This window comes from Borostomias antarcticus, assembly GCF_949987555.1.
Source record: "Borostomias antarcticus genome assembly, chromosome: 26".
Taxonomy (NCBI): domain Eukaryota; kingdom Metazoa; phylum Chordata; class Actinopteri; order Stomiiformes; family Stomiidae; genus Borostomias; species Borostomias antarcticus.
In genome coordinates this window covers 8,485,974-8,513,473 of record NC_140259.1, presented here as the reverse complement: position 1 = coordinate 8,513,473, position 27,500 = coordinate 8,485,974, and the positions used below count along the sequence as shown (strand labels likewise).

The 27,500-nt window shown below is 46.7% G+C and overlaps 2 protein-coding genes across 3 annotated transcripts in view; both read right to left on the bottom strand.

The window, feature by feature from the left end:
* The window catches only part of sh3gl1b (SH3-domain GRB2-like 1b), a gene marked incomplete at its 3' end in the record, with an annotated part of 15,821 nt that extends 8,333 nt beyond the window's left edge, over positions 1-7,488 (bottom strand). Inside the window, exons 1-3 of the mRNA XM_084458999.1 lie at positions 7,353-7,488; positions 530-598; positions 1-46 (exon numbers count right to left, since the gene is read on the bottom strand). The exon at positions 1-46 is cut by the window's left edge and continues 27 nt beyond it. Of these exons, the coding sequence (XP_084315125.1) occupies positions 1-46; positions 530-598; positions 7,353-7,397 (160 nt within the window). The 5' untranslated portion in view covers positions 7,398-7,488. The remainder of the gene's footprint in view (positions 47-529; positions 599-7,352) is intronic.
* A 1,974-nt stretch (positions 7,489-9,462) lies between these two features.
* rorca (RAR-related orphan receptor C a) lies at positions 9,463-25,223 on the bottom strand. 2 transcript variants are annotated; one of them, XM_084459043.1, is made up of 11 exons: positions 25,157-25,182; positions 24,821-25,041; positions 16,437-16,522; positions 16,029-16,170; positions 15,341-15,793; positions 14,538-14,659; positions 13,908-14,040; positions 13,293-13,400; positions 12,881-12,991; positions 12,353-12,465; positions 9,463-11,984 (listed from the first exon to the last, which is right to left on the bottom strand). In XM_084459043.1, the coding sequence occupies exons 2-11, from the start codon at positions 24,825-24,827 to the stop codon at positions 11,826-11,828; spliced, it is 1,434 nt and encodes a 477-aa protein (XP_084315169.1). In that variant the 5' UTR covers positions 24,828-25,041; positions 25,157-25,182; the 3' UTR covers positions 9,463-11,825. The 2 variants fall into 2 exon arrangements, with proteins under 2 accessions (XP_084315169.1, XP_084315168.1); XM_084459042.1 differs by having other exon boundaries at positions 24,821-25,223.
* Positions 25,224-27,500: the final 2,277 nt, after the last annotated feature.

Below are 27,500 nucleotides of genomic sequence, written 5' to 3'. Positions count from 1 at the left end.
TCTTGGAGATGACCTCCACCACGGCTTTGCTGGTCACATCTACCTTCTGAACAACACAGAGGAGGAGGAGATTCAGATTGACATCTTTATTTGTCCCATGTATTGTACAGTGTACATCTATCCAAGGAAACGTGGCAACCTCGGGATTTGAACCGTTTAAACTGTGTCTATCCTGACGTGTTGTGTCTTTCCTGATGTGTTGTGTCTCTCCTGACATGTTGTGTCTATCCTGACATGTTGTGTGTCTATCCGGACAAGTTGTGTGTATATCCTGACATGTTGTGTCTATCCTGACATGTTGTGTCTATCCTGACATGTTGTGTCTTTCCTGATGTGTTGTGTCTCTCCTGACATGTTGTGTCTATCCTGACATGTTGTGTGTCTATCCGGACATGTTGTGTGTATATCCTGCCATGTTTGGTGTCTATCCTACCGTGTTGTGTCTATCCTGATGTGTTGTGTCTATTCTGACGTGTTGTGTGTCTACTGTGACGTGACGTGTCTCAGGAGCCGAGGTGTTACTTCTTACCCTCTCCAGATCTTTGAAATCCTCGTCCAGTTTGGTCCCCTCTGCTCCCCCCACCTTCTCACTCACCATCTGCAGAGAGAAAGAGATACACAGAGAGAGGAGAGACCTTATTACATTCAGCCAGTACTGATTGCTTGACGCCTAATTTAATCAGTCATGTCGGTGCTCACTGTTGTGAGATGAATTTAGAATAGATTACAGTAACACCCATTCAAAGGTTTATGTACCATGGCTAACTGCACTAGCAAATCTGTTGGCTCGCTCTTTTTTGCTCCCCACTTGTGAGTGGACATCGCTCGTCTTGCGCATTCGGTAAACAGATAAATTCACATCAGCTTTGTGTCAAAACACAGTAGCCCACATCAGCATAGTCTCTTGCGTGGATACACTAGGCCTACCTCAACTCATTCATTCAATTTATCATTCATTGTAAACTTGGACTGGACTTGAAACAATTTGGGCGTATTTTGGTTCCTTGCCTTTGGTGCGTTTTGGTGTGCTTGGCCCCGTGATTGCTGTTTGCAACTATGTTTTGTTTTTATTGTGTTTCTTCAATGTCCTCTTGTGCAAATAGCATGTACAAACTCAAAAAAAGTGAAAATTGCTTTGTTGTACCTTTAAATAACTAAAGGCAAGCAGTAGTTTCTGTAGGGTGTCTGGTGCTGTCCATGAGTGTGTGGAAGCCAAGCAGATGGCACCATAACAACAGTGAGCGATTACGCAACCATCTCCTCTGTCTCCGTCTGCACGTTGCATCATATTATTGCATTCACTCTTCAAGCAATTTCTGGAAATGTTTAGGCCAATTCTGACAATGACAACAGTACCCTCGGGATGTTTCTGAAATGACGCAAGCCGCTGTGTTAATTGAAAGCATGTGCGTGTTTTATGAGAAAAATTCACACACATTCAGCAAGATCAGTATCCTGCTTTTGTCGTGTGGCCCTCACCATGTCGGTTTGTCAACACTCCTGAACACTCAGCCTACCCTGTCCATGTCAGTTTGTCAACACTCCTTAACACTCAGCCTACCCTGACCATGTCAACACTCCTGAACACTACAGTAAGTCTACCCTGACCATGTCAACACTCAGCTACCCTGACCACATCAACACCCCTGAACACTCAGCCTACCCTGTCCATGTCAGTTTGTCAACACTCCTTAACACTCAGCCTACCCTGACCATGTCAACACTCCTGAACACTACAGTAAGTCTACCCTGACCATGTCAACACTCAGCTACCCTGACCACATCAACACCCCTGAACACTCAGCCTACCCTGTCCATGTCAGTCTGTCAACACTCCTGAACACTCAGCCTACCCTGACCATGTCAACACTCAGCTACCCTGACCACATCAACACCCTTGAACACTCAGCCTACCCTGTCCATGTCAGTCTGTCAACACTCCTGAACACTCAGCCTACCCTGACCATGTCAACACTCAGCTACCCTGACCACATCAACACCCTTGAACACTCAGCCTACCCTGTCCATGTCAGTCTGTCAACACTCCTGAACACTCAGCCTTGGCATCGGTGTGCTTATCGGTGTCATATTTATTCAGTTTGAGTAATTTACAAACGAGCTAGCCAACCACCTTTAGCTCAATTGACTCAGTTGCTGGTTAGCGACGAGAGGCGGAGTCCCAGCCCAGCTGATAACAATTTCCATACATTTCCAGTTTCTTCCCGTTGGGGATTTTGGGAAGTTTGTGAAAATTCCCGGAACTTCCCAAACCCTACACAGTAGGGTTCACCTGCGGCCTCCACACTACATACAAGTACACAGAGTTTTACTGTTCACCTATCCAACCCTAATGAGATGAGGATGTTCACATGCCCTGAGGAAGCCAGACAGACCCACGCTAATCAGAGCAGTGTGTGTCTTACGAAGCATAACAGAACACATAGAACACACAACCAAGACGCTCAACAGGCCTCGGTGAACCAGCAAGCTAGCCTAACCCTAGCTAGCCTAACCCTAGCTAGCCCAACCCTAGCTAACCTAACCCTAGCTAGCCTAACCCTAGCTAGCCTAACCCTAGCTAGCCTAACCCTAGCTAGCCTAACCCTAGCTAGCCTTACCCTAGCTAGCCTAACCCAAGCTAGCCTAACCCTAGCTAGCCTAACCCTAGCTAGCCTAACCCTAGCCACAGGGACAGATACTTCCCTTTGGCTTCTGCGTTGTTAGACATGCAGATGATCTAAAATGTCACAATGGCTGACAAGAATACAATGATGTCAGTTTCCGCCAGCCCCTCCTTTACTCCCACCACCGAATGTAACACAGAGAATGAATAACCATGAAGGCCACAGAGTCCACCAGGGGTGGAGAAACCGACTGAATGAAAGAGAAAGGGAGAGAGAGGTGACTCATAAAGAGATATAACAGTCCTCCAGCTTGTGATGAAGGCTAGCTGACACACACATCCCTATCTGGTTAGTGACAAGGCTACAGTATTGACATGAGATGGTTGGCTTTATTACAGGTGGGAAAAAGCAGATATAATTCCCTAGCCACAAGACATGAGGCCTTTTACAACATATTCTAAGTTAGTCTGTTTTATTTGTCACATAATGTGCTCAATACTGTAAGTAAAAATTAATTACATGAGACTTTGCTCCTGTTTTAATTGCCCTACTGTATTTTATTGTTTTTATTGTTTCCTTGTTTGTTACTGTTTGTACTTATGTATTTATGATTACTCAGGTACAGCACAAAAGCGCTCTATAAATAAAGTTGAGTTGAGAGAGAGAGTGAGAGAGAGAGAGAGAGAGAGAGAGAGAGAGAGAGAGAGAGAGAGAGAGAGAGAGAAGGATTGAATTGAAGAAGGCTGCACACTGAGTTGTGACATCTGAAAACAGCGGGTGTTCAGTTTTAGCCAGAGAATGGTGTGATTGTAATCTGATTGGGAGAGGAACAGTGTGCTTGTCAGTCAGCAGCTTAACGATGGAGGAGATATTGCTATTCAGGCTATAGCACCATGACACACTGGTCTAGTCCCTATATCACCCTCTGGTCTAGTCCCTATATCACCCTCTGGTCTAGTCCCTATATCACCCTCTGGTCTAGTCCCTATATCACCCTCTGGTCTAGTCCCTATATCACCCTCTGGTCTAGTCCCTATATCACCCTCTGGTCTAGTCCCTATATCACCCTCTGGTCTAGTCCCTACATCACCCTCTGGTCTAGTCCCTATATCACCCTCTGGTCTAGTCCCTAGATCACCCTCTGGTCTAGTCCCTATATCACCCTCTGGTCTAGTCCCTATATCACCCTCTGGTCTAGTCCCTATATCACCCTCTGGTCTAGTCTCTATATCACCCTCTGGTCTAGTCCCTATATCACCCTCTGGTCTGGGACTATAGCACCCTCTGGTCTAGTCCCTATATCACCCTCTGGTCTAGTCCCTATATCACCCTCTGGTCTAGTCCCTATATCACCCTCTGGTCTAGTCTCTATATCACCCTCTGGTCTAGTCTCTATATCACCCTCTGGTCTAGTCCCTAGATCACCCTCTGGTCTAGTCTCTATATCACCCTCTGGTCTAGTCCCTAGATCACCCTCTGGTCTAGTCCCTAGATCACCCTCTGGTCTAGTCCCTATATCACCCTCTGGTCTAGTCCCTATATCACCCTCTGGTCTAGTCTCTATATCACCCTCTGGTCTGGGCCCTATATCACCCTCTGGTCTAGTCCCTAGATCACCCTCTGGTCTAGTCTCTATATCACCCTCTGGTCTAGTCCCTAGATCACCCTCTGGTCTAGTCCCTATATCACCCTCTGGTCTGGGACCTATATCACCCTCTGGTCTGGGACCTATATCACCCTCTGGTCTAGTCCCTATATCACCCTCTGGTCTAGTCCCTATATACCCCTCTGGTCTGGGCCCTATATCACCCTCTGGTCTGGGCCCTATATCACCCTCTGGTCTAGTCCCTATATCACCCTCTGGTCTAGTCCCTATATCACCCTCTGGTCTAGTCCCTATATCACCCTCTGGTCTAGTCCCTATATCACCCTCTGGTCTAGTCCCTATATCACCCTCTGGTCTGGGACTATATCACCCTCTGGTCTAGTCCCTATATCACCCTCTGGTCTAGTCCCTATATCACCCTCTGGTCTAGTCCCTATATCACCCTCTGGTCTGGGACTATAGCACCATCACACTGGCTTATTGACAAACCACTACAGACTTCATCTTTATTTACTCCAAATATAGACTTAATGGTGACACGCTGAGTAGTAGTTGTGTGTGTGTGCAGTCCCACAGTAAAGTTAGCTTAACCTTTAGAGCAGCACATGATCCCTCTAACAGTAGTGGCTCCCAGACCCAGGACAGGATCAGACATCTGCAGACCCTTCTCTCAAAACAAACACACCTCTCCACCTCGCTCTCACGCTCTCACGCTCGCTCGCTCACTCACTCACTCACTCACTCACTCACTCACTCACTCACTCACTCACTCACTCACTCACTCACTCACTCACTCACTCACTCACTCACTCACTCACTCACTCACTCACCCCCTTTGCACCCTACCCTGTACATATGACACATAAACCTACTGGCGTTTGGTTATCTGGCTGTATAATGCGTGTGTGTGTGTGTGTGTGTGTGTGTGTGTGTGTGTGTGTGCGTGCGTGCGTGTTGGGTGGGGAGCAGTGGGAGAGAGAGGTAAACAAAAAGTGGTAAACACAAACAGTAGTTGTGATGTGATCAGTAGAGACTGAGCGTAATGAGAAGGGTAGGGCGAGTTGGTGGGGGGTTGGAGGGAACAGCCAGGGTGTGGTGGGTTAGAGGGGGGGGGGGGGGTTGGAGGGAACAGCCAGGGTGTGGTGGGTTAGAGGGGGGGGGGGGGGGGGGGGGTTGGAGGGAACAGCCAGGGTGTGGTGGGTTAGGGGAGGGGGGTGGAGGGAACAGCCAGGGTGTGTGGTGGGTTAGAGGGGGGGGGGGGTGGAGGGAACAGCCAGGGTGTGGTGGGTTAGGGGAGGGGGGTGGAGGGAACAGCCAGGGTGTGTGGTGGGTTAGAGGGGGGAAGGGGGTTGGAGGGAACAGCCAGGGTGTGTGGTGGGTTAGAGGGGGGAAGGGGGTTGGAGGGAACAGCCAGGGTGTGTGGTGGGTTAGAGGGGGGAAGGGGGTTGGAGGGAACAGCCAGGGTGTGTGGTGGGTTAGGGGGGGGAAGGGGGTTGGAGGGAACAGCCAGGGTGTGTGGTGGGTTAGAGGGGGGAAGGGGGTTGGAGGGAACAGCCAGGGTGTGTGGTGGGTTAGAGGGGGGAAGGGGGTTGGAGGGAACAGCCAGGGTGTGTGGTGGGTTAGAGGGGGGAAGGGGGTTGGAGGGAACAGCCAGGGTGTGTGGTGGGTTAGAGGGGGGAAGGGGGTTGGAGGGAACAGCCAGGGTGTGTGGTAGGTTAGAGGGGGTTAGAGGGAACAGCGAGGCGTGTTGAGGGCTGCAGCATGCACATATTCATTTGCTCGGGCCAACTTCCTGCATTCCACAGCAGTAGGAAAACCCAGAGCAACAGCAGCAGCACATATGAAACCAATTCCTGCAATCAGGCTACAGTACATTCTATATCATACCAGACCAACCCCACTGCCACCTGTAGGACCCCATACTGAGCTCTCACTATGAATGCCTGTGTTATTTGTGTCAGTGTGGGGGCTGGGGTGATATTTCTTGCTGGTGTCAAGTACTATTGACTCTCCTGGAATGCTGGCAGAAGTGCAGAACTGCATTGCAGTTCAATTAGAGGAGAGCTCCCCCACATTCATCATCTCCTCTAGCTCTCTGCAACAAGCACACACATGCATGCACCTACGTACATACACACACACACATAATCATACACAAACACCATGCGCACACACACATACACACAAACACCATGCAAACACGCGCAAATGCGCACATACACACATAATCATACACAAACACCATGCATGCGCGCGCACACACACACACACACACACACACACACACACACACACACACACACACACACATACACAACACACTGCAGCCACACCATCTTGCAGAGTTTCTTTCCAGACCTGCCTCTCCCTCTCCCCTGCAGGGAGCTAGCTGTTCTGGCCGACAGGAAGTTGGGGCAGAAAACCAAATGTCTTTCCTGCTGAGATCAGCAAGTCCAGGAAGAGAGAGAGAGAGCGAGCCAGATTCTACAGTATCTCTGAGTCATCAACAACCAGAAAAATTGAAAAACAAATCACTTTTACTTCAAGGCAACTGTCCCAAACTATTACTATGGGCTGAAATTACACTCCTAAAGCACAAAACATGAACAAACATTGATAATATCACATATATGATGATGTAACAACCCTTTTTACAGTTATCATGCTTTAAAAGCTGGTTATAATCTGAATATCATGATGGCCAGCCTGCTCTGGAGGAGGGAGGGGTTTGATTGACAGCTGTCCGTCACCAAGCAACCTGGTGCAGTTGCTAGGATACCAACATGTTTTCAATAGCTAGTTAGCTAATGACCCTCTGCTAGCTAGCTAACTTTAGATAAAGATAAAACCAAGCTAGCTAGCATCAATTTAATGTATCCAGATCGACAATATCAACGTATTGTTCTTAAGTCAGCTAGCAAATAGACAAATAACATCTAGCAACACGCGTTACTGTTTTAAATGAATTCAAATCAACGTTATAACGTTACAGTTAGTAGAACAAATGCTAGCTAGCTAACGTTACACTACAAAGCAAGCTAGCTGACAGTTAGCTTCTCAATAGTGTAACGTTAGCTAAGTTAGCTTAGCCGTTAGAGGAGGAGGAAAGTTTTTACGCGAACCTGGCTGGCTTTATAAAACTGCTTCTTGAAGCCCGCTACGGACATCTTAGTTCCGGACAGTCTCCCACTTCTTCTGTGACGACTCGAAGTGTGGAAAAATAACTAAATAATAAATAAATTGTTGTTATTAAGCATAAGAAATCCTAAGACTGAAGCTCAGCCGTGTCGGGACACGCCAACTGATACTAGGATGACGTAGTACCCGGGAAGGTAGGGGCCGCTCGAGCTCACACCGATTCACCCGATCTACAAGCACTACGGATGGACAGATAGGGCTCAGACTTAAGGGTAGATTGTGAAACCTATCCAGGTAACACATTTGGAAATCTGCGCCTACTCCCTTACTTTAGAGAGACACTAGAAATCCCTGCAACGCACATTCCTGGTACAGATGCTCCATCTGTAGGTGAGGGTAGTGTGCCCCCTGGTGGCAGCCATGGAGAGGTATCTCTCCATAAACGCTGGTCTCTCTTCTCTGTCTCTTGCCTAGACAGCCAGCTGGAGCCTACCGCAGAACACCAGTGGGTGGCAGAAATGCTTAATAGATGGTTTGTACTCTAGGATGTATTGCAAAAGCCTAGTGCTTTCTAAGAGGAGCTATGTTTATCAGTATACTGCACTGTAACTTTTATTCCTGTATTCTATTTGTCCTGCTTTTTGTTTAAATGTCTATAATGACTTGCTTTTTGTTTTAATGCTTTTAATTTGTCCTGCCTTTTGTTTTAAATGTCTATAATGTCTTGCTTTTTGTTTTAATGCTTTTAATGTCTCATGTAAAGCACCTTGAATTGCCCTGCGGCTGAAATGTGCTATATAAATAAACTTGCCTTGCCTTGCCTTGACTAGACAGCCAGCTGGAGCCTACCGCAGAACACCAGTGGGTGGCAGAAATGCTTAATAGATGGTTTCTACTCTAGGATGTATTGCAAAAGCCTAGTGTGGGTCTATTGGGGAGGCTATACACTTAGGCCCAAAATTAAAGTGAGCTAAATGACCAGATGGATTATGGTAAATGAACTGCACTTATATAGTAGTGCTTTTATGCTAAGCACTTTACAATGAAGGCATCATTCACCCATTCACACGTCAATGGCGACAGATGCCATGCAAGGTGCTAGCCTGCTCATTGGGAGCAATTTGGGGTTCAGTGTTTTGCCCAAGGATACTTTGACATGTCGTCAGGAGGAGCCAGGATTTTAACCGCCAGGATTAGAACCGCCAACCTCATTGGACGACGCGCTCTACCTCCTGAGCTATACAGCCGCCCGACTACATCATCTTTTTCTCTTTTTTTTTTGTCTGTTCAATCCCCAGCTCACCCATCTGTTCCTTCTTCAGTGCATAACACACACACACACACACACACACGCGCACGCACAAACACACACACACACACACACACACACACACACACACACACACACACACACACACAGAGACACACACAGCAAGGCTGTACTGTAAAAATACTTTATTACATTCATTAATCCACATATTGTATCCCAAATGTATAACTCTTCACTGTGTTAATAACCTCTTAGGCATTACAGTATATCCATAACATATCATAAATTATATATTATTAAAATCTATATTGATTTCAATAATCTTAAAATATAACGGAAACATGACAAACAGGAGGACGCTGACAAAAGATAAAGTTTCGAGGGAGACATTTTTAAAAATGTTCTTAAAAAAAAAACAGAATTACAACTCTCAAGAAGAAACTAAACTGGTGAGTGAAACAAAATATTACAGAATAGGATAGACATGGAGAAATAAAACTATAAAGATCACAACAAAACCAACACAAGATTGAAAGATTAAAATATGATTACAGTTTTTAGATCCTCTTTCTTCTACAAACCCGGGGACGCTCGAATGTCCAGTAATGGTACTGATCAGACATGGGGTAGAACCTTTGATACTTTTGTGATAAACATTCACAAGAACAAGTACTGTACACAGTGATGAGGGGTCACGGCCTTGTGTTCGGTGCAAGGTGTCTTAACTAGGCTAAGACACTGAGGTCAGAGAGTCCAGCTAACCCTAACCCTAACCCTAACCCTAACCCTAACCCAAACCCTAACCCTAACCCTAGTCTCCCTGAGTGAAACATGCTTCACACCTGCTTCTGCCTCCACACAACCCTGGCAGTTTTTAGGCGCTACATGTTACACTTTTTCTTAACGAATACATACTGTAACAATCTCTAAACAACAACACTTTTACAAAGCATTTACATTTTGTCTACAATCTTCCACTGCCGTCTGTACAAACCGTTGTCAGACTCGAGACTCTGTACTGTCTGTGAACATGTCTGCTGGAGTGCTTGTGAGGACTATACCAAGCTATCTGGGGGAGCTGGACTATACCAAGCTATCTGGGGGAGCTGGACTATACCAAGATATCTGGGGGAGCTGGACTATACCAAGCTATCTGGGAGATCTGCATGAGCGTATAGCTCGGCCCTTCAAACTGAAAAACATTATTGCACAGTCCCATTCTATAACTATCCCTCTAAATACCATTTAATATACAGTACACACAGTATGGAGAAGTGCACTGGCCCAGCAGTGCCATGTGAAAGCTTCTAACGATTACTTAAATAAATGGACATGAACCATCCAAGGCCTTGTGAGTGATTGTCTCTGTACGATAAAGAAGGTTCTAGTAACGTTCTGCTCTCATCCGACTATATTTGCAGCGGCTCGTCTGTGCTAGGGACAAGCTTTGTACTGAGAAGGCTAGAGGGCTGTTGAATGAAATCCAAGATGGCCGCTCTATGAAGAATCCTTACCAATGTGTCTGTCTTTCTGTGTCTAGTGTTCCCAACATACAGGAAGCAGTTCAGCAGAGAAAGTAGCGAGTTCAGTCTAACCACAGCTCTCCTTTTGGGTTTTTAATCAGAGTGGAAAAATATATCTGCATAAAATAGATGTATTTATTTTGTATGTCCTTCAAATTGCATGGTAAAGTATTGACATATCAGATTAGGTAGTGTCAAGGTCGCTAGCACTGGGGGGGTAACTGATGGCTCCGTCAGCCCTTAGTTGTGCTACACAGGACTGGGGGGTGAGGTAGTAGAGGGGCGTGGGGGGGTCGCGAAGAGAGGATAAAGCCTTATTCATGAAAACATCAGTCGGTCAGTTCGCTCTGAGTCCAGGTGGGGGGGGGTGAGCTGAGCATTCCACCAGCCTCCTCTTCCTCCTCTTCCTCCCTGGTCAGGGCCCCGGGCAGGCAAGAGTCTCTCTGATTGGTTGGTCTCTCCTCAGCTCCGCCCCCCAGCAGAGATAGTTTATTCCCGAGGTTGAAGGTGGCTCCCTGGTTGGTCGGGGGCGCGCTCAGAGAGTCTCGCAGGGGGGAGGAGCCGGCTGGTGTCGCCGTCACGTTCATAGTCAGTAAGTGCTAATCGTTGACGAGCTTCAGTCTCTGGGGTACATCTCTTCTTCCCAACACCCCATCGTGTGGTCAGGCAGTCTGAGAACCAGTGCCACACTGTCTTCGTCATTTTATAAATCACTCTCCCTCTCTTTCTCTCTCCCTCTCTCTCTTTCTCAATTCCTGACTCGTTGTATTTGACATGAGTAAATATAGATCTACATATCATATGTAAAGAAACATTTGAAAAAATACTTTTCAAAATACTTCTGTCTCTCTCTCTCTCTCTCTTTCTCTAAGTGGCATTTGCAAGGGGAAAAGGTTATAGGATTGAGGTCACTGATTGTATCTAAAAAAAATTAAAAATAAAGAGCTAAAAAAATATCAGTGTGTGAATGTATGCCAGTAAAAATGCACGAGTAGGCCAGCATAAGTGCTACGTCTTGGTGCTGCTTGTGCAAGAGAGGTTGTGCCTGCATGGAACTGTACGACTCCTGGGGGTCCGAGCCCACCACCTGCACGCTCGGATAAGAAACCCTGCCAGTCTGTTTGATCTTGGTCCCTTTCAACAGTTTGATCACAGGATACAAAACTGCCACCAAATATGAAACTATGAAAAATATACATTGTTGTCATTCCGGAGAGTAAGAACGAGGCCTTCTCCAGCGCCTGTGTTCACATGGGGACAAGGGCAGGGGGAGGAGGTATATTCTGTTTGGGACATCTGAGAACCCAGGGGACAGAAGTCAAACTCACTGGACTGAGGACTTCAAGGTTAAGGGAGGTTCAGGTTCTCAAATTTTGAGAATTCAAATAAACTTAAAAATAATAACTTTTTTTTTATTCCCTCTGAAAAAAATGACCCGGAAACCGAGCATAGCAGAAATGTTACGTGTCCCTGATTAATGACCGCTACTTGGTTGGCGTTAGACTGGGGTCAGAGTTGGGAGGGCAGAGGTTAGAGTAGTGGTGTGTACTAAAGTGTAGCGTGCAGGATTGTCACTGAGCTGCTGGTTGCTTCTGCTGGTTGCCACTTCCCTCTCTCTCCCTCTCCCTCCCTCTCCCTCCATCTCTCTGTCTGTGTGGACCACGCTAGTCGGTGGAGTCTGGGAAGGTGATCTCGCTGCTGAAGACCTCTCGGTAGAGAGGGGGGAAGCTGTAGGCCGTCTCGGGGTGGAGAAAGCGGAAGAACTCCAGCTTGTCAATGTGGAGGTTGCAGATGGACTTCATCATGGGCAGCTTGGACACCATCTTAGAAACGGAAGGACAGACAGAGAGAGATTGAGTACATCTTTGTTTTCATGTCAGAATGCTGTTATCTTGGATGTATAGCTATGACATGTTAGTTCTAAAAGAAAATGAAAGTCATAAATGTTCAAGTCTGCCATAAATGTTAGCCTGAGAACACTTATCTGCATTAAATGTGTAATAAAACGTAATAAACAAGAAAGCAAGGCTGTTATAAACATACAGGCTAGCGCAGGACGGTTATAGGGCAGGGTAGTTATAATGTCGTAACAGAGCTGTTATAAGCATGTACTACTACTGTAATAACCCTGTAATGATTGTATACGTGCCCTAGGTTGTTCTAAGCGTGTAGTAATGTTCAGTTGGTTTACCTTGGCGAGTTTCTCCTCCGAGGAGCCCCCTCGGTGTAGGCTGTGCTGCAGGGCGAGGTAGACCTTCTCCTGGAGCTTCTGGACCTGATGGGTATCTGTCAACCACAGGCGGTCTGAGGAGAAGAGGCGTCATAAGACTGTTATACCACTATTATAACATTACGTTACATTACAGTCATTTAGCAGACGCTTTTATCCAAAGCGACTAACAATAATTGCATTTATAATAATTGCACTTGCCAGAACTCACAAGTGCATCTTCTCTCTAAAACAAGTGACTAAGAGCATAATCTAGTGCTGAAGGCAAAGTGCAAGAATAGCAATCTAAAGTACAGTGCAATATAATACAATAAGTGCTTAGGTCACTAACATACAAACATAACACTAACATAACCCTGCCAGAACACTGACATAACTGTCATAACCCTGTTATAATAACATTAACATTGACATTAAGCTGTCTCTAAGCTGCCCTCTGCTGTTCTGTGGTTTCGGTACTGTGCTGCCCCCTGGTGGAGGGAGTCTCACCTGGAGACAGCAGCACTGCTGCGCTGAACAGCGCCATCTCCTCCTGAGAGAGCTGCATGCGGTTCAGGCTCCTGGCCAGATCGTACACTGAGCTCACCAGGTCGTCACAGCCTGGAGGAGGACAGGGGGTGGATGGGAAATGTAGGCGTCAGAAAACCAGGAAGCCACAACCATTTTTCGTCTCATTTCTAACAAGGTGACAGGTCCAAAATGGAGACTAGTTGAGGAAACTCAAGGCTAAAAACCGAGTTGATAAAGCATTTTGGATGTGCTGTGTATATTAGTAAAGTATAGCATACTGTAATGGGATTGCTGCAATGTCTTGAGAGAGAGAGAGTGTGTGTATATGTGTGTGTGTGTGTGTTTGCGTGTGTGTGTGCGTGTGTGTGCATGCCGTGGATGGTTAACTCACCGAGGGCCTTGAAGAGCTGAGCGCTGGCGAACTTGCCATCAAAGAGCAGGGTGTGGTTGGCGGGGTTGTAGACGCGACACATGCGGATCAGTAGCACGTCCAGACAGCCTGGAGGTGAGACCAAAGAGAGACCACCACGACGGAGAGAGAGATGAGATAGAGTGGTAGATATAGTAAGGGAGAGATGGAGAACCACATTACACATTCAGGCAAAGAGGGAGAGAAGAAACACAAGAAGAGCAACCATTAGAACAGGAACCTTTAGAACGCAACTAGACATGTGGGATAGACCCAGGGTGTTCTACCAGAGACATGGGGGATAGATAATAATAATAATAATAATAATAATAATAATAGTATATTTTATTCAGAAACTGTAGCATAATTCTTTAGACGGTTTTGCTGACTACACTGTCCAGATTTTATAGCACCGCAGTATACCGAAATACTGGAAAACCGCCCAACCCTAATGAGCGTGTGTGTGTGTCTTTGCCTATGTGTGTGTCACCCTCTAGATGTGTGTATTGAACCATGCTAATAGCGCTGTGTGTGTATGTATTTGCCTGGCTGTGTGTGTGTGTGTGTTTGTGTGTGTGTCCAGGGCTTGGTACTGACCTGCTTTGAGCAGGATGATCTGGTCGTTCTGGCTCAGGTCCATGAAGCCGTCGATGCGCTTGGCGAACTCCACCACGTACTGGATGGCGTTGGTGACGTGGTGGGCGCACTGCTGCCACATGTCCTCCGCTGACTGAGGCAGAGACAGAGAAGAGGGCGTGTTAGGAATGTTCCTCAACATCAACTCCACTGACTGGCAGAGACAGAGACAGAGAGAGAGAGACAGAGAGAGAGACAGAGACGGAGACGGAGACGGAGACGGAGACAGAGACAGAGACAGAGACAGAGACAGAGACAGAGACAGAGACAGAGAGAGAAAGAGATTTTGCAGACAGGAATGTTACTGATTCGAGTCTAGAGATGTTTGTTTGTTTTTCAATGCTGCATACAAGTAAACAATTTCTAAAATCAGTCCATTGTAATCTAACCATGCAGCTGTCTGTCTGTCTGTCTGTCTGTCTGTCTGTCTGTCTGTCTGTCTGTCTGTCTGTCTGTCTGTCTGTCTGTCTGTCTGTCTGCCTGTCTGTCTGTCTGTCTGCCTATCTGTCTGTCTGGATGTCAGCTGTGCGTGTGTGTGTGTGTGTGTGCGTGTGTGTGTGCGTGTGTGCGGGCGTGCGTGTGTGCGCCTACCTTGGTCTGAAAGGAGCGCGTCTCGTCCGGAGAGTACATGGTCCACACCATCCTCTTCAGCTCCTCTGTTCCGTATTGACTGGTCTCCATGTGAGACTTCACCACACTCTGGATGAGGCACTCTGCACATGCAACACAAACACAACACAACTTTATTGGTCTGCTTGGCAGATGACATTACACGGTCGAACCTATGGCATTTAACCTCGCAGTCTCACAGGAAACCTCATTTTATTATACTTCTTTCTATACTTTGATTTAGTATTAGAGATACTGGAGTGTTGCTATAATAATACCATATGGTATACTCATACTGTGCTATCAGAGATAGTTGAGTTTGTTTGCACAACTTGAAAAGAGAATATCGAATGTGAGGAAGACATGCAGGAGTAGACTTGTGGAGTGGCTCCCCTAGTGGTGACTACTAGAAGTTCAGGGGTCAACAAAGAAGAAGAAAAAAACGCCCACAAAACACAACCCATGCACTGATCCCGTCTGAGACGCCAGAAAAACATCATCAGCATGAGCATTTCATATCACAATTATAGTGACCAAAATGATCACGGTTATCAGGCTTATTATTACTGATTATTGTTTGCATGAACATTAGAATAATGTTTTGGAGACTGTTGCTAACTTTGGTTGATGCTGGACGGTATTTACAGTGAGTTTTTGAAAGCATGGAAATCAACCATGGTTTCAGTGATAATTTTATCTAGATAAATTTGAGTGAATTTTATCGCTGTTTATCATTATACCGATATACAGACGACCAGGGCCGATGACGTCCGAGCTGTACTGACCTATCTCCAGGAGAGAGCAGCCGTCTGGCAGCGGGTTGAGAAGGGCGTGCGTGAAGAGGCCCGGCTCGTGTAGCAGCTGGTACTCGTGTTTGACGTGCTGGTGGTTCCCGTCGCCGAAGTCCAGGCCGCTCTGCTCCGGCGAGCTCTGGGAGGAGGAGGAGGAGCGGCTACCCGCGCTGCCGCCGCCCATCATCTCCAAGCTGCAGTAGTCCCCGGCGGCGCCCTCGGGCGTCAGCGGCAGGTCGAACAGCAGGCCCTCGGGCAGCATGGTGATGTCGTCCAGGTCGCTGAGCGCGTCGCTGGACCCGCGGCTGTAGGAGCGGTCGAGGTCGGAGGCCTCGTCGTTGGCGGCCGCCACGCCGCTGGCGGCCCGCTCCAGGGCCTGCTGGTGCTTCTGGACCTCGGCGTAGAGGCTGTCCCTCTGCTTCTTAGACATGCGGCCGAACTTCACCGCTGGACGAGGAGGGGGGGGAGAGTCAGAGAGTCAGAGACGGCCGAGCAGCAAGGAGGAACTATGATTTATGAATATGAATTATGGACAGGCTGAGAGCATTTTGGACACAGACAGACCGAAGGAGGTAGAGATACAGAGGCACACACTCACGCACACACACAGACACACACACACACACACACACACACACACACACACACACACCCTCACACACACGGTAGTCTCTGGCCTCACCGTCGCGACTCATGCCCAGAGCCAGACACTTCTGCAGCCGGCAGTGTTGACAGCGGTTCCTGTTTGTCCGGTCGATCAGGCAGTTCCTCTGCCGGGAGCACGAGTACATGGCGTTGTTCTGCTGGCTGCGTCGGAAGAAGCCCTGCGCACACACACACACACACACATACGATAAATACAGGTGCAGTAGCAGATTTGAGAATAATCTGTCATGATGCAATGTTTACACCGGAAGACTACATGGTTCCTGGCTCAAATCCAATATCGAATCACACACTTCCTTCCTCATACTTCAGCTGAGTCTAATTCACCTCAGTCAGTCAGTGACTACTAAACTTCTGGAGCGGTTCCCATTTTGCTGAGTAGACCATACCAAGCTCAGTGCGGAGTGTGAGGAGAAGGGCTCACCTTGCAGCCTTCGCAGGTGATGACGCCGTAGTGGATGCCTGAAGACTTGTCCCCGCAGATCTTACACGGGATCACCTCGATCTGAGCTGCGGGAGGGAAGGGAAGGGACAACGTCAACGCCGAGCACAGACTGACAAGCGTGCTTGATTGCGTCAGGTTTTTCTTCTGTTTTGTTCCTCAGTCGTATGTGCATATACATATATATTCCGTTGTACTTTTTCCACTGCTGAAACCCCAAATTTCCCACCCACACATAAAGCTGTAGGACACACAGAACACTTCCCTAAACAAGATAATAGAAATGTCAAGCTGTGCGATGAGAAGAGCTGAGAACAGTGCATCCTGCAAAACAACAAAAGAAACGCAAAATGATTTAATTTAACACCTTTAACACTGTCAGATCTCTCTCTCTCTCTCTCTCTCTCTCTGGTACAGTCTGTTCTTTCCCAGCTGCTGTGTATCTTAGTCTCAAGCACGCTGGCCGAGCTCTGACCAGAATAGCCGGTCAATTGCATTAGCGGAGGCCCGTGGTTATAAAGTTACACTGGCTCTCCCTCTACGCCAGGAGGTGAACAACATCCCTGCCTCCGGGGCCGAGCACAAAATGGCCCCTAAATAACTCAACAAAATGAACAGCTATTGAATGGAAGGTTGTTTTCGTTGCAGTTTACTGTGACTGCAGGGGACGTTGAATTATTTGTTAAATGACTTGACCTGCTCTGTGACAACAACAGGGGTGTTAGGTAAGCTTTAATGTACTGCATCAGAAAGCACCAGAAACCTGCTCCCACACAACCAACACACAACCAACACACAACCAACACACAACCAATCACACAGCCAACACACAACCAATCACACAACCAACACAGAGCCGACAAACAACCAATCACACAGCCAACACACAATCAATCACACATAGGGCATCGGAAACCTGCTCCCACACAACCAACACACACAGCCAACACACAACCAGCACACATCCAATCACACAACCAACACACAACCAATCACACAGCCAACACACACAACCAACACACACCCAGTCATGGCCAGCAGAGCAGCGGAGAGCAGGTGTGTGTCGCACAGAGACGGCAAAGCAGCAGAGGTTATAATAACTGACTGACTGACTGACTGACTGACTGACTGACTGACTGACTGACTGACTGATTGGTGATCAGGTGGAAATCTCAGCCTGACAGAGATAGCGAGGTAGAGAGACACAGGATAGGTTGGTCGGTCCGTGTGGAGAAGAGCCTGTTGATTTGCATAATGTGAGTGAGATATTTGAGTGTTTCCACTGGATAGAGTTTCTACTGACCTACAAAAAACCCACCAGGCCAGAGAAATAAATAAATAAAGACCAGTGGAAAAAAAAACTCCAGCACCCCCCCCACCCCCCCCATCCTGTTATATAACTGCCGTCTGGCTGCATTCCACAAACACTCATTCAGGGGAGGTCTCCGTGGCAACGCTCTGACAACCCCTCCCCCCTTAACTCTCAGCTCCAATAGGCTCTCGGGTGCAGAGCTCGGTCTCTGATTGGTGGCCTGGCCTGTCGCTTGACAGTGTCACAGTCAGGTTTAGGGGTGCTGATCTACAGACACACTGAGCTGGGGGGGCGGGATCTCGCGCTGCCCCGTAATCTGAATGCTCTCCTGTCTTAAGGTGGCACTAAATATGACTGAATCACAGAAAGAGGGAGAGAGAGATTAAGAAAGAGGGAGAGAGAGGGGAAGAGAGAGTGAGGAGACCATCTTGTGGTCTTATAACAACAGTCCAGGGTTTGACAAGTGATTGATGACCACTCTGACCAGGTCCAGGCCTAAACCAGCAAAAATTCACACCCAGGTGGTGAAGTAAGCGGTGTAGGTTAATGAACAGGCAACCTCATACTGCCCTCTGCTGGCGTGCAATGGTATCGGCTACTCCTGATTGGGTCTGCGCCAGAGGTGCAAACCAATCACAGGTGAAAAAGGTGACGAACATAACGCATACATACACTGATCAAACAAATTACTATTTTGGATTAAAAACGGCTATTTTGACCTAAAGTTGACAAGTCTGCACCCCTGGTCTGCGCACGGATAGACACGCGCACATGTCACGTAAAAGGCCGTGCTGCTTAAACAGACAAGAGCCAGTGGCCGTTTCGCTGCTTATGTAAGAGAGGGAGTGTGTTCTGCAGGGAGCCTCGCTAGCTCACACCACCCCTCCACTTGTGGCAGCATGTCAAGTATTTGGGCGCAGTTTCAGCTGCCTCCCCTGTCCACGCCGAGCCTATTTATACCCTCGGGTATCGAGAGCCTCTCTCCGGAGGACCAGGCAACGCGGGAGACACCTCACACACCTGAACTTGATGAATGATGAGAGCTGTGAGGATGCCAGTTAGCGATGATCACGTGAGGATCGGACTCGTCCAAACCCTTCTGGGGTGTAGTGGAAACTACAGAAGTGAGGTATACTCAGTGGTTAAATTGCAGAAATGTTACAGGTTTTACATTAGTGGTGTTTAAAGAAGTATGTATACTGTGGGTCCATGGATAAAGAGGTGGGTATGCTCTGTATACTTCTGCATACCCTCCACTACACTCTTCTAAAAATCGTTCCAAAATAATTCTTCAGCTCAACCCTCCGGGAAAAAAAACACTTTAAAAACCATTGATGGTTCATTGCAGAACTTGGTATTGGTGAAATGACTCTAGCTGGAAACTTTGCTTGGTGAAATATCTCAATCTGGAGCCAAACCGGATTTTCTAAATGTGTTTTCATAAGGTTCTGCCAACAGGTAGAATGGTCAGTGCGGTTTTCTTTGAGAGTTTAGCAGCCGCGGGACAGCAGATCCCAGATCAGTGAAACAGACTCCTTCCAGGCGCGGGTCAGGGCTACATATGGTCTGGATCAAGTTACAGTAAGTCAGACTGTACATGGACTGTGTGCTTTCTTGATCGTTGTCTTGTCAGAAAAGTCTCTTTTGAGACTCAGTCTTTATGTTTATTTCTATGTAAAATGTTAAACGGAGAATTCAAGTCTATAATTTTGTAGCCTCTAAACACACGTGATCTGTCTTGTTTACAATGAACTTAAACCAAACAAGAAAATGTCCTTATTTTTAGTAATAAGTTCAATAAACTGAATGTGGTGGTTACAGACGCTGTTATTTTGAAAGACTCGATTGACCAGCATGCATTGCGCGAAACCGAGCTATAGGGAGGAGGCGAACACAGTTGGCAAATCCCCAGATGTGAAGACTTAGTGAGCATGCCTTGTTTACATGGATAAACCACATCTTTCTTTATTGTTGTGTGGGTGTCTAGTTGTTGATGTTGTTCTAGGTTGGAATTCTCCTTTGAAATGGTAATATATCACACTACAACTATCAGCCAGGTGATAATCACAGGAGGATGAAGTCATAGACTCTTCACCATGCGATCAGGGGGCTGATCGCCCTGATGGCCAGGTAATGTGTGTGTCATTAAGTGTAACCCATAGGAGTTATAAAAGGCGATCGAAGAGATACGGTAGTTCACTAAACGATCAATCAACCAAACGTCACCAGTCCTGGAGTAAAACCACCCTTCGCTTTGTGTAGAGGCACTCAGATGCACCAAGAGAACAATATTTGCATCTCTTTCTGCAGACTCAAGTTCCTCACCTCATGGAAAGAAAAGTATTCACTATTCAAAGCCACATGCCTAGTCTGAGAGTATGTTTATGCAATCCCAACATTGTCAACATGTACCGCGTTTCAGGAAGTAACTACAGATCAGCCGTTTACTCGTAATTGTAAACCAGTTAGTGGTGTATTCTCGGTCTAATCTGCAGGGTATAATCCTGTTCTGACTGCACCGTTCTGTATCTGAAACTCTCCCGGGCTCGGTGTCAGTCAGTCAGTCAGTCAGTCAGTCAGTCAGTCAGTCAGTCAGTCAGTCAGTCAGTCAGTCAGTCAGTCAGTCAGTGTGTCTCCCAGAACCCTATCTCTCCTCCTGGAGTGTAAAGCCAAGACTCGGCTCTCCTATCCCAGCTAATCAAACAGCTAGCTGAGGGTCCAGAGGTCCTGTTTATCTTTGGCTGTGCATTGATGTGGTGTTCTGTGTGTTTAACCCACATGGGCCCGGGCCCCTGGAGGGGCCTCACCCACGTCTGAGGTGCAGATGGAATATAGGTTGCATGAGGGGTTATTGTCCTGGGAGTTAGCGCTTTATTGCAGGGCTCAGGCAAAGGGTGTCACTTCAGTTCATTCTACATAGCTCTTTCTCTATCCCTCCCCTGTCCCCCTCCCTCCGCCTCTCTCTCTCTCCATCTCTCTCTCTCTCTCCATCTCTCTCTCCCCCCATCTCTCTCTCTCCCCATCTCTCTCTCTCTCTCCATCTCTCTCTCTCTCCCCATCTCTCTCTCTCTCCATCTCTCTCTCTCCCCATCTCTCTCTCTCCATCTCTCTCTCTCTCTCTCCATCTCTCTCTCTCTCTGAAGCATCTGCCTTTGAGGTTGTCATCCTCCATCTGTTCCCTTCACAGCTGTGGATAGTGATAATTTCTCTCTCCCTCCCTTCCATCGCCCTGACCTACCTACAGCATGTATGTGTGCGTGGTTAATAAATAGACACACTCACACATGTGCACACACACTCACACACATATATTAAATATGCGCCCAAGGACCATGTAGTCCCTGGGAACCCAGTAACCAACGCTGGTCACTGATGCCCTAACTAGCTTAGCTCACCTCACATTATATAACACTGACCAGAGCTCCCATATGGGGGCCAAACGGAGATATGACATAACCTACAATCAACAAATCCTCTCCATGGCTACAGTGCTGTCCGTTAATCCTCGAAGCGGTTTCTCCGTGAGGGTCACCAGTGTGTATTCCTAGTGTGAGTATGGTTTTGTGGCCTCCGTAGGGATATGAAACATTCACTTCCTCTCGCCCCTGTCTGTCAGTCTGTCTGAGTATGTCTGCTCTGCGGTCTGCTCTGCCACATGTCCCTGCCAGGCCTGAAATACAGTGTGTAATCATCTGGTGAGCCGTTCTGTTCTACACCAGGAGAACATGGCCCGGAGCAGACTGGAACCACAGCTCTTTAGATGCTGTCTGCACGCCAGATCCAATCTCTGGCCCCAACACTACCCTCTCTCTCTCTCTCTCTCTCTCTCTCTCTCTCTCTCTCTGACAGAGTCAGAGGTACTGCTAACGGCAAACTGGCCCTGGTTTACATAACACCCACCAGGCAATGATATGGTGAGAATAGGTATTGTTCAGTGGGGATATGGTGAGAACAAGCAACGCCCATCCTGTGATTATGTCAGTGGAATTCTACAAGCTACTGTACCAAGCAGTAGTAATATTTCACTGCTGGTTACAACCAAATCCTATAACTTGTAACTTCTGTGCAATTACTACTTTTTTTTTTTTTACCTTAGGATAGCATACATTCCTCAATAATGTGAACATCAACCTGAGCCATAAACAAGAATGTGAATAGTGAGCAGTAAAACAATACACATAATCCAAGGGATTATTATCCCTATTCAACGCTTGTGGTCACTTTGCCCTTAATGGCAGACACACAACCTGGGGGCTGTAAGAGTTACACTCCAGTTGAAGGAATGGAAACTTTTGGCAGCCAGTTGTCGTAGAGATTGAGATAGAGAGAGAGAGAGAGAGAGAGAGAGAGAGAGAGAGAGGGCAGAGAGAGACCGGGGGGAGAGAGAGAGATAGAGAGAGAGAAATGGAAGAGAGGGGGGTGGGAGAGAGAGGGAGAGAGAAATAAAGAGAGAGGGAGGGAGAGAGAGCAGTGAGAGACAGAGGGCCCGCACGAATCCATTCATGCTACAGGCAACGATGAGCACAATAAGCGTTTTGGAATCTTTGAGAGAGAAAGAGGGAGAGAGAGAGAGAGATTACAAAAACAACTAGAGACAAAAATCTTCCATATCTGCAGGGTGAAGTACAGCAGTACAGTGCACAAACACAGCAACAAGATTTGTGAGCAGTTACCATTTAAATACATTAGTAAATATTACGCTTACTTATTCACTCACCTATTCAGATATTTACATTAATATTTTAACATTTTTGTGATTTTTTTGTGATTTTTGCTTTGGCAATCTAAATGTATGTTTTCCATGCCAATAAAGCCCTTTGAATTGAATGGAGAAAGAGGGAGATAGAGATAAAGAGGGAGAGAGGGGGAGAGAGAGAGAGAGAGAGAGAGAGAGAGAGAGAGAGAGAGAGAGAGAAACAGTGGCTCTGCGCCCGCAGGTCCGGCTGAAGCTGCAGTCTTTATTCTGGAGCTCTCACTGGAAGTCACTGCTTGGTGCAACAGAACATATCCTCACTCAAGGTTTGACAGGAGTTGAGGTGTAGTGGCTGTCTCTCAGTATGTCTGTCTTTCTCATTGGCTGCCTGTCTGTCTGTCTATCTTCCTGCCTGTCTCTTTATCTCTCAGCCTGTCTGCCTACCTGTCTGTCTATCTGTCACTTAGCCACCTGCCTGTCAGTCTGTCTGTCTATCTTGCCACTGGCTCTTAGAGGTATTTTAGTCCAGAGGGAAAAATAACCTCATCAATCTGTCCATCTGTTGACAACAAAATAGATGGTTAACAAAGGTAACAAGGCATTAGACATTCTTTCGAAGGGATATTCATTGCGGTATGAAGGCTACACCCTTAGGACAAAAAGGGTGCTGTATAGAACCATTTTTAAAAGCAGAAGAACCCTCTGAAAGTTGTTTCCTGGTTCATGTTGATGCCAGTAAGGTTCTAGATAAACCCTTGTTGGGTCAGAAAGAACCATTGTTTCAAACTTCACCGTGCGGATCTGAACAGGGTTCTATACGGAACCTTCCAGAGCTGAAAATGTCTCCATCTGTTACCTCTAGCAGCACTACTGCTGTGGTCTACTCTACTATAAATCTGCTCTGAAGTGCATCCCTCTCTTCCTCTCCATGTCTCTCTCTCCCCCTCTCTCTCTCCATCTCATATTGCCTCTCTCTCTGTCTCTCTCTCTCTCTCTCTCTCTCTACCTTGACAAGGCCAAGCTGGGCCTCACACACACCCACACACCATAAATCAGCCATCCACTTTCACTGAGAACATTAGTTAAACTGAGTTATTCTTGCATTCTTGTTGTGGTATTACACACAAATTTGATTTGAACTATTATAATGATGATTATTATTAGTAGCCTAGTAGTAGTAGTTGTAGCAGTAGTAGTAGTATGTTATTAATATGCAACGCTGTTGATAAAGCATAGGTCTATTCGATAACCACCACACACATTTCCCCTCTTCCCACCCACTCCTCAAGAATGGTAGGCTACCTCTTGGGATTCAATTCGATTCAATAAACCTTAACTTAGCCAGGGGGACCCCATAGAGACCAGGGTCTCATTCACAATGGCGCCCTGATTACAACAATCAGTGAACAGTACCAATTTGCTAATTTGCTCTCTCACAAATGACGCCAGTCTTCCACAACCATGCCCTTTCTCCCGAAATGCTGTGTAATCCGCACTGACAGAACTAGGTCAATGGAACAGCACCCCTCCTCTGTCCTCTCCCGTATCTCACCGGCCATCGTGCATGTGGAGCCGAAATTTCGACAACAACAACACACACCAAATAGGCAAGACCGAATATCCCGCTCACCAGAAACACCTGACACACTTTAAATAAATCACACAACAACACCAACAACAACAACAACAACAACAACAACAACAAACTTAAATTTTTAAATTATGCCTAAATAGGACACTCTAAAGCTGTGGTGAACCAATTCTATCTCCAATTCAAACACAACATCTCGTTAAAAAAGACAAGAGAATGTCCAAGTCATCAGAGTTATTAGGTAATGGTATTATCTAACATTCTTCTTGCGTTTTCACTGAGCCTAGCCCCCCCCCTGCCGTATCTTACATAACCAGAGTCGCAAGCTGGTGGAGCAGATTAACTACAACCACAACACATTATTACTTCCTCTGTGCAAACGACAAATAAACCAGATTCACACTCATTTAGAATGCGAGCTAATTATGAAAAAAAAAACATGCAACATGTTTCAATAAACAGAAAAACTGTGTTTAAAGACACCCTACATAATTATTCCTGAACGAATCATGGTCATAGTTTTGTTATCAAACATTAATATGCATTGCTTTCTGATTGTGTCATCACTGGTATGCATAGTTAACTACAGGGTTTATCTGACAGGGACGCGCACGGACGCACGCCTGGTTTCGACATCTACGCACTTCCAGCCTGCTTGACTTCAATGCTTCCAAAAAGGAAATTAATATTTCAAACAACACTTGGTAGACTATCAGAGACTTATTGCTGTATGCAGATTCACAATAAATAATAATATAAACACAGCCTACCTCTCATGATGTTGATGTTTTATCTTCGAGTCATACAACTCCTAGATGATTAAAGTAAAACTGAAGAATATAAATATGATTTTAAAAATAGGATTTAGCTCCAAAAAGGAGCTTTAGAAAACTGTAAAAACAACAAATCCTCATAGGCATCTGCTTTCTAACGAAACCACGATAACAAGCCGAGTATCAGACTCTGCAAGATCCAGCAGCTTCTCTGTGCTCTCGTCCCTGTTCTGCTGCTCACTGTCCTGCCTGGTCCCTGTCCTGCTGCTCACTGTCCTGATCGTCCCTGTTCTGCTGCTCACTGTCCTGCCTCGTCCCTGGACTGCTGCTCACTGTCCTGCCTCGTCCCTGTTCTGCTGCTCACTGTCCTGCCTCGTCCCTGTTCTGCTGCTCACAGTCCTGCCTGGTCCCTGTCCTGCAGCTCACTGTCCTGCCTGGCCGTGGGTAACCCACTTTCTATTCTGTGCACGGACTCTCACATGATCTCGCGAGAGCGGCCCGCCTCGTGCCCTGGAGCGCGTGCGTGCGGCCAACTCTCGCGAGCTTAAGGAGGATCTCGGGGCGCTCGCGCGCGTGGGAAAGTGTGGCAGTGTGTTAGAATAACACCGTGGGAATTACTCCACGAATCTCGGTTGTTGTGATTTATATTTTGCAGAATATATCCTCAGATAGACAGGTTTGATTCTCTTATTACTTATCTGAGGGTGGATTGAATAGAAAAAATAAATACTTTCAACTAGGCTACTGTGGAAAGTAAGTAAGTAAGTAAGTAAGTAAGTAAGTAGCCCTGTAAATGTAATAAAGCACAGCTTTACACATGCACGCACACACACACACACGCACACACACACACACGCACACATACACACACACACACACACACACACACACACACACACACGCACACACACACACACACGCACACATAAAAAAATAAACCAAGTGAAATAAAAGCAAATCAAATGATGAGCCTGTAATATCCGCTTAAACAGATATTACCATCTTTATTCGAGTATAGGTAGGTATCATACAAGCTACATACAGTAAATATATATGTTATCTTGAAAGTTGACACACTACTAAGTGCATGGCAGGCCTGATAAGTCATTCGTTTGCATATAGGTTATAGGTTACTGAAACAGTGGTATTTCTTGAATAAGACTATTATGATGGTTCACCTCTCAGAGAGGGAGAGGAAAAGGGAGTGGTGGTTGTTCAACATCACTCAGTTACTGTAATGATATAGTCTGGTGAGTTTGTTTACTGTAAAACAACCTTCAGCTGTCATGTGATACTGTACCATCTCTCTCTCTCTGTTTCTCCTCCCTCTCTTCCCCATTCTCTCCTCTCTCTCTCTCACTTCACTCTCCATCCCCTCTCTCTCCCTCCCCCTCCATATTGTATATAGAGATGTGCTGAATTAAAGTGTGTGTGTGTGTGTGTGTGTGTGTGTGAGAGAGAGAGAGAACGAGAGAGAGAGGCTAGGGTATGTAAATAAATATACCAAGCCCAAAACAACAAAGATGTAACCAGCAGGGTTATGAAATGCAGAGGGGATAGATTACTAGGTTACTGGAGCAAGGCCTCCTCACCTCCCAAACCCTCGGCTTTCTCTTCCTCCCCTCCGTCTCCTTTTACGCCTGGGGTTTGTGTTCCCGTCAGGTTTCTAGAATCGCTGTGTACATTTCTGTTTGCGGTTTAACACACGGCCATATCTAACATCTCCCTATACAAACATGACCTCGTCCACACCCTCCATTGTGTAGTGCTGTGTGAATGATTCTCTTTCTTTCTTTCTCTCTGCCTCTCTCTCTCTCTTTCTCTATCCATCGTAGATCTCCATAATTTCTTCCTCCCTCACATCAATCAACTCCAATAAGACGAATAATACAATGAATAATGAACACATTAGTACTGTACTTCTTGCGTTGTGTTTGTAAACACAGGCCTGTGTGTTGATATGACAGAATCTCAGGCATTCTCCTTTCTCTAAACTTCTCCGTCCATTTTGTCCGTGTGTGTGTGTGTGTGTGTGTGTGTGTGTGTGCTTCCCTTCCTGCTTGCCTCACTCTTCCTTCTTCTGTTATTTATTCTACACCACATGGCTTCTCCTTCCTCCTGCAGTAGAGCAGAGCAGAACAGAGCAGAACACAGCAGAGCAGAACACGGCAGAACAGAACACGGCAGAACAGGAGAGAGCAGAACAGAGCAGAGCAGAACACAGCAGAGCAGAACAGAGCAGAACACAGCAGAGCAGAACAGAGCAGAACACAGCAGAGCAGAACACGGCAGAACAGGAGAGAGCAGAACAGAGCAGAGCAGAACACAGCAGAGCAGAACAGAGCAGAACACAGCAGAGCAGAACAGAGCAGAACACAGCAGAGCAGAACAGAGCAGAACACAGCAGAGCAGAACTGAGCAGAACACGGCAGAACAGGACAGAGCAGAACAGAGCAGAGCAGAACTGAGCAGAACACGGCAGAACAGGACAAAGCAGAACAGAGCAGAACACGGCAGAACAGTACAGAGCAGAACACAGCAGAACAGGACAAAGCAGAACACAGCAGAGCAGAACTGAGCAGAACACGGCAGAGCAGAACACAGCAGAACTGAGCAGAACACAGCAGAACAGGACAGAGCAGAACAGAGCAGAGCAGAACTGAGCAGAACACGGCAG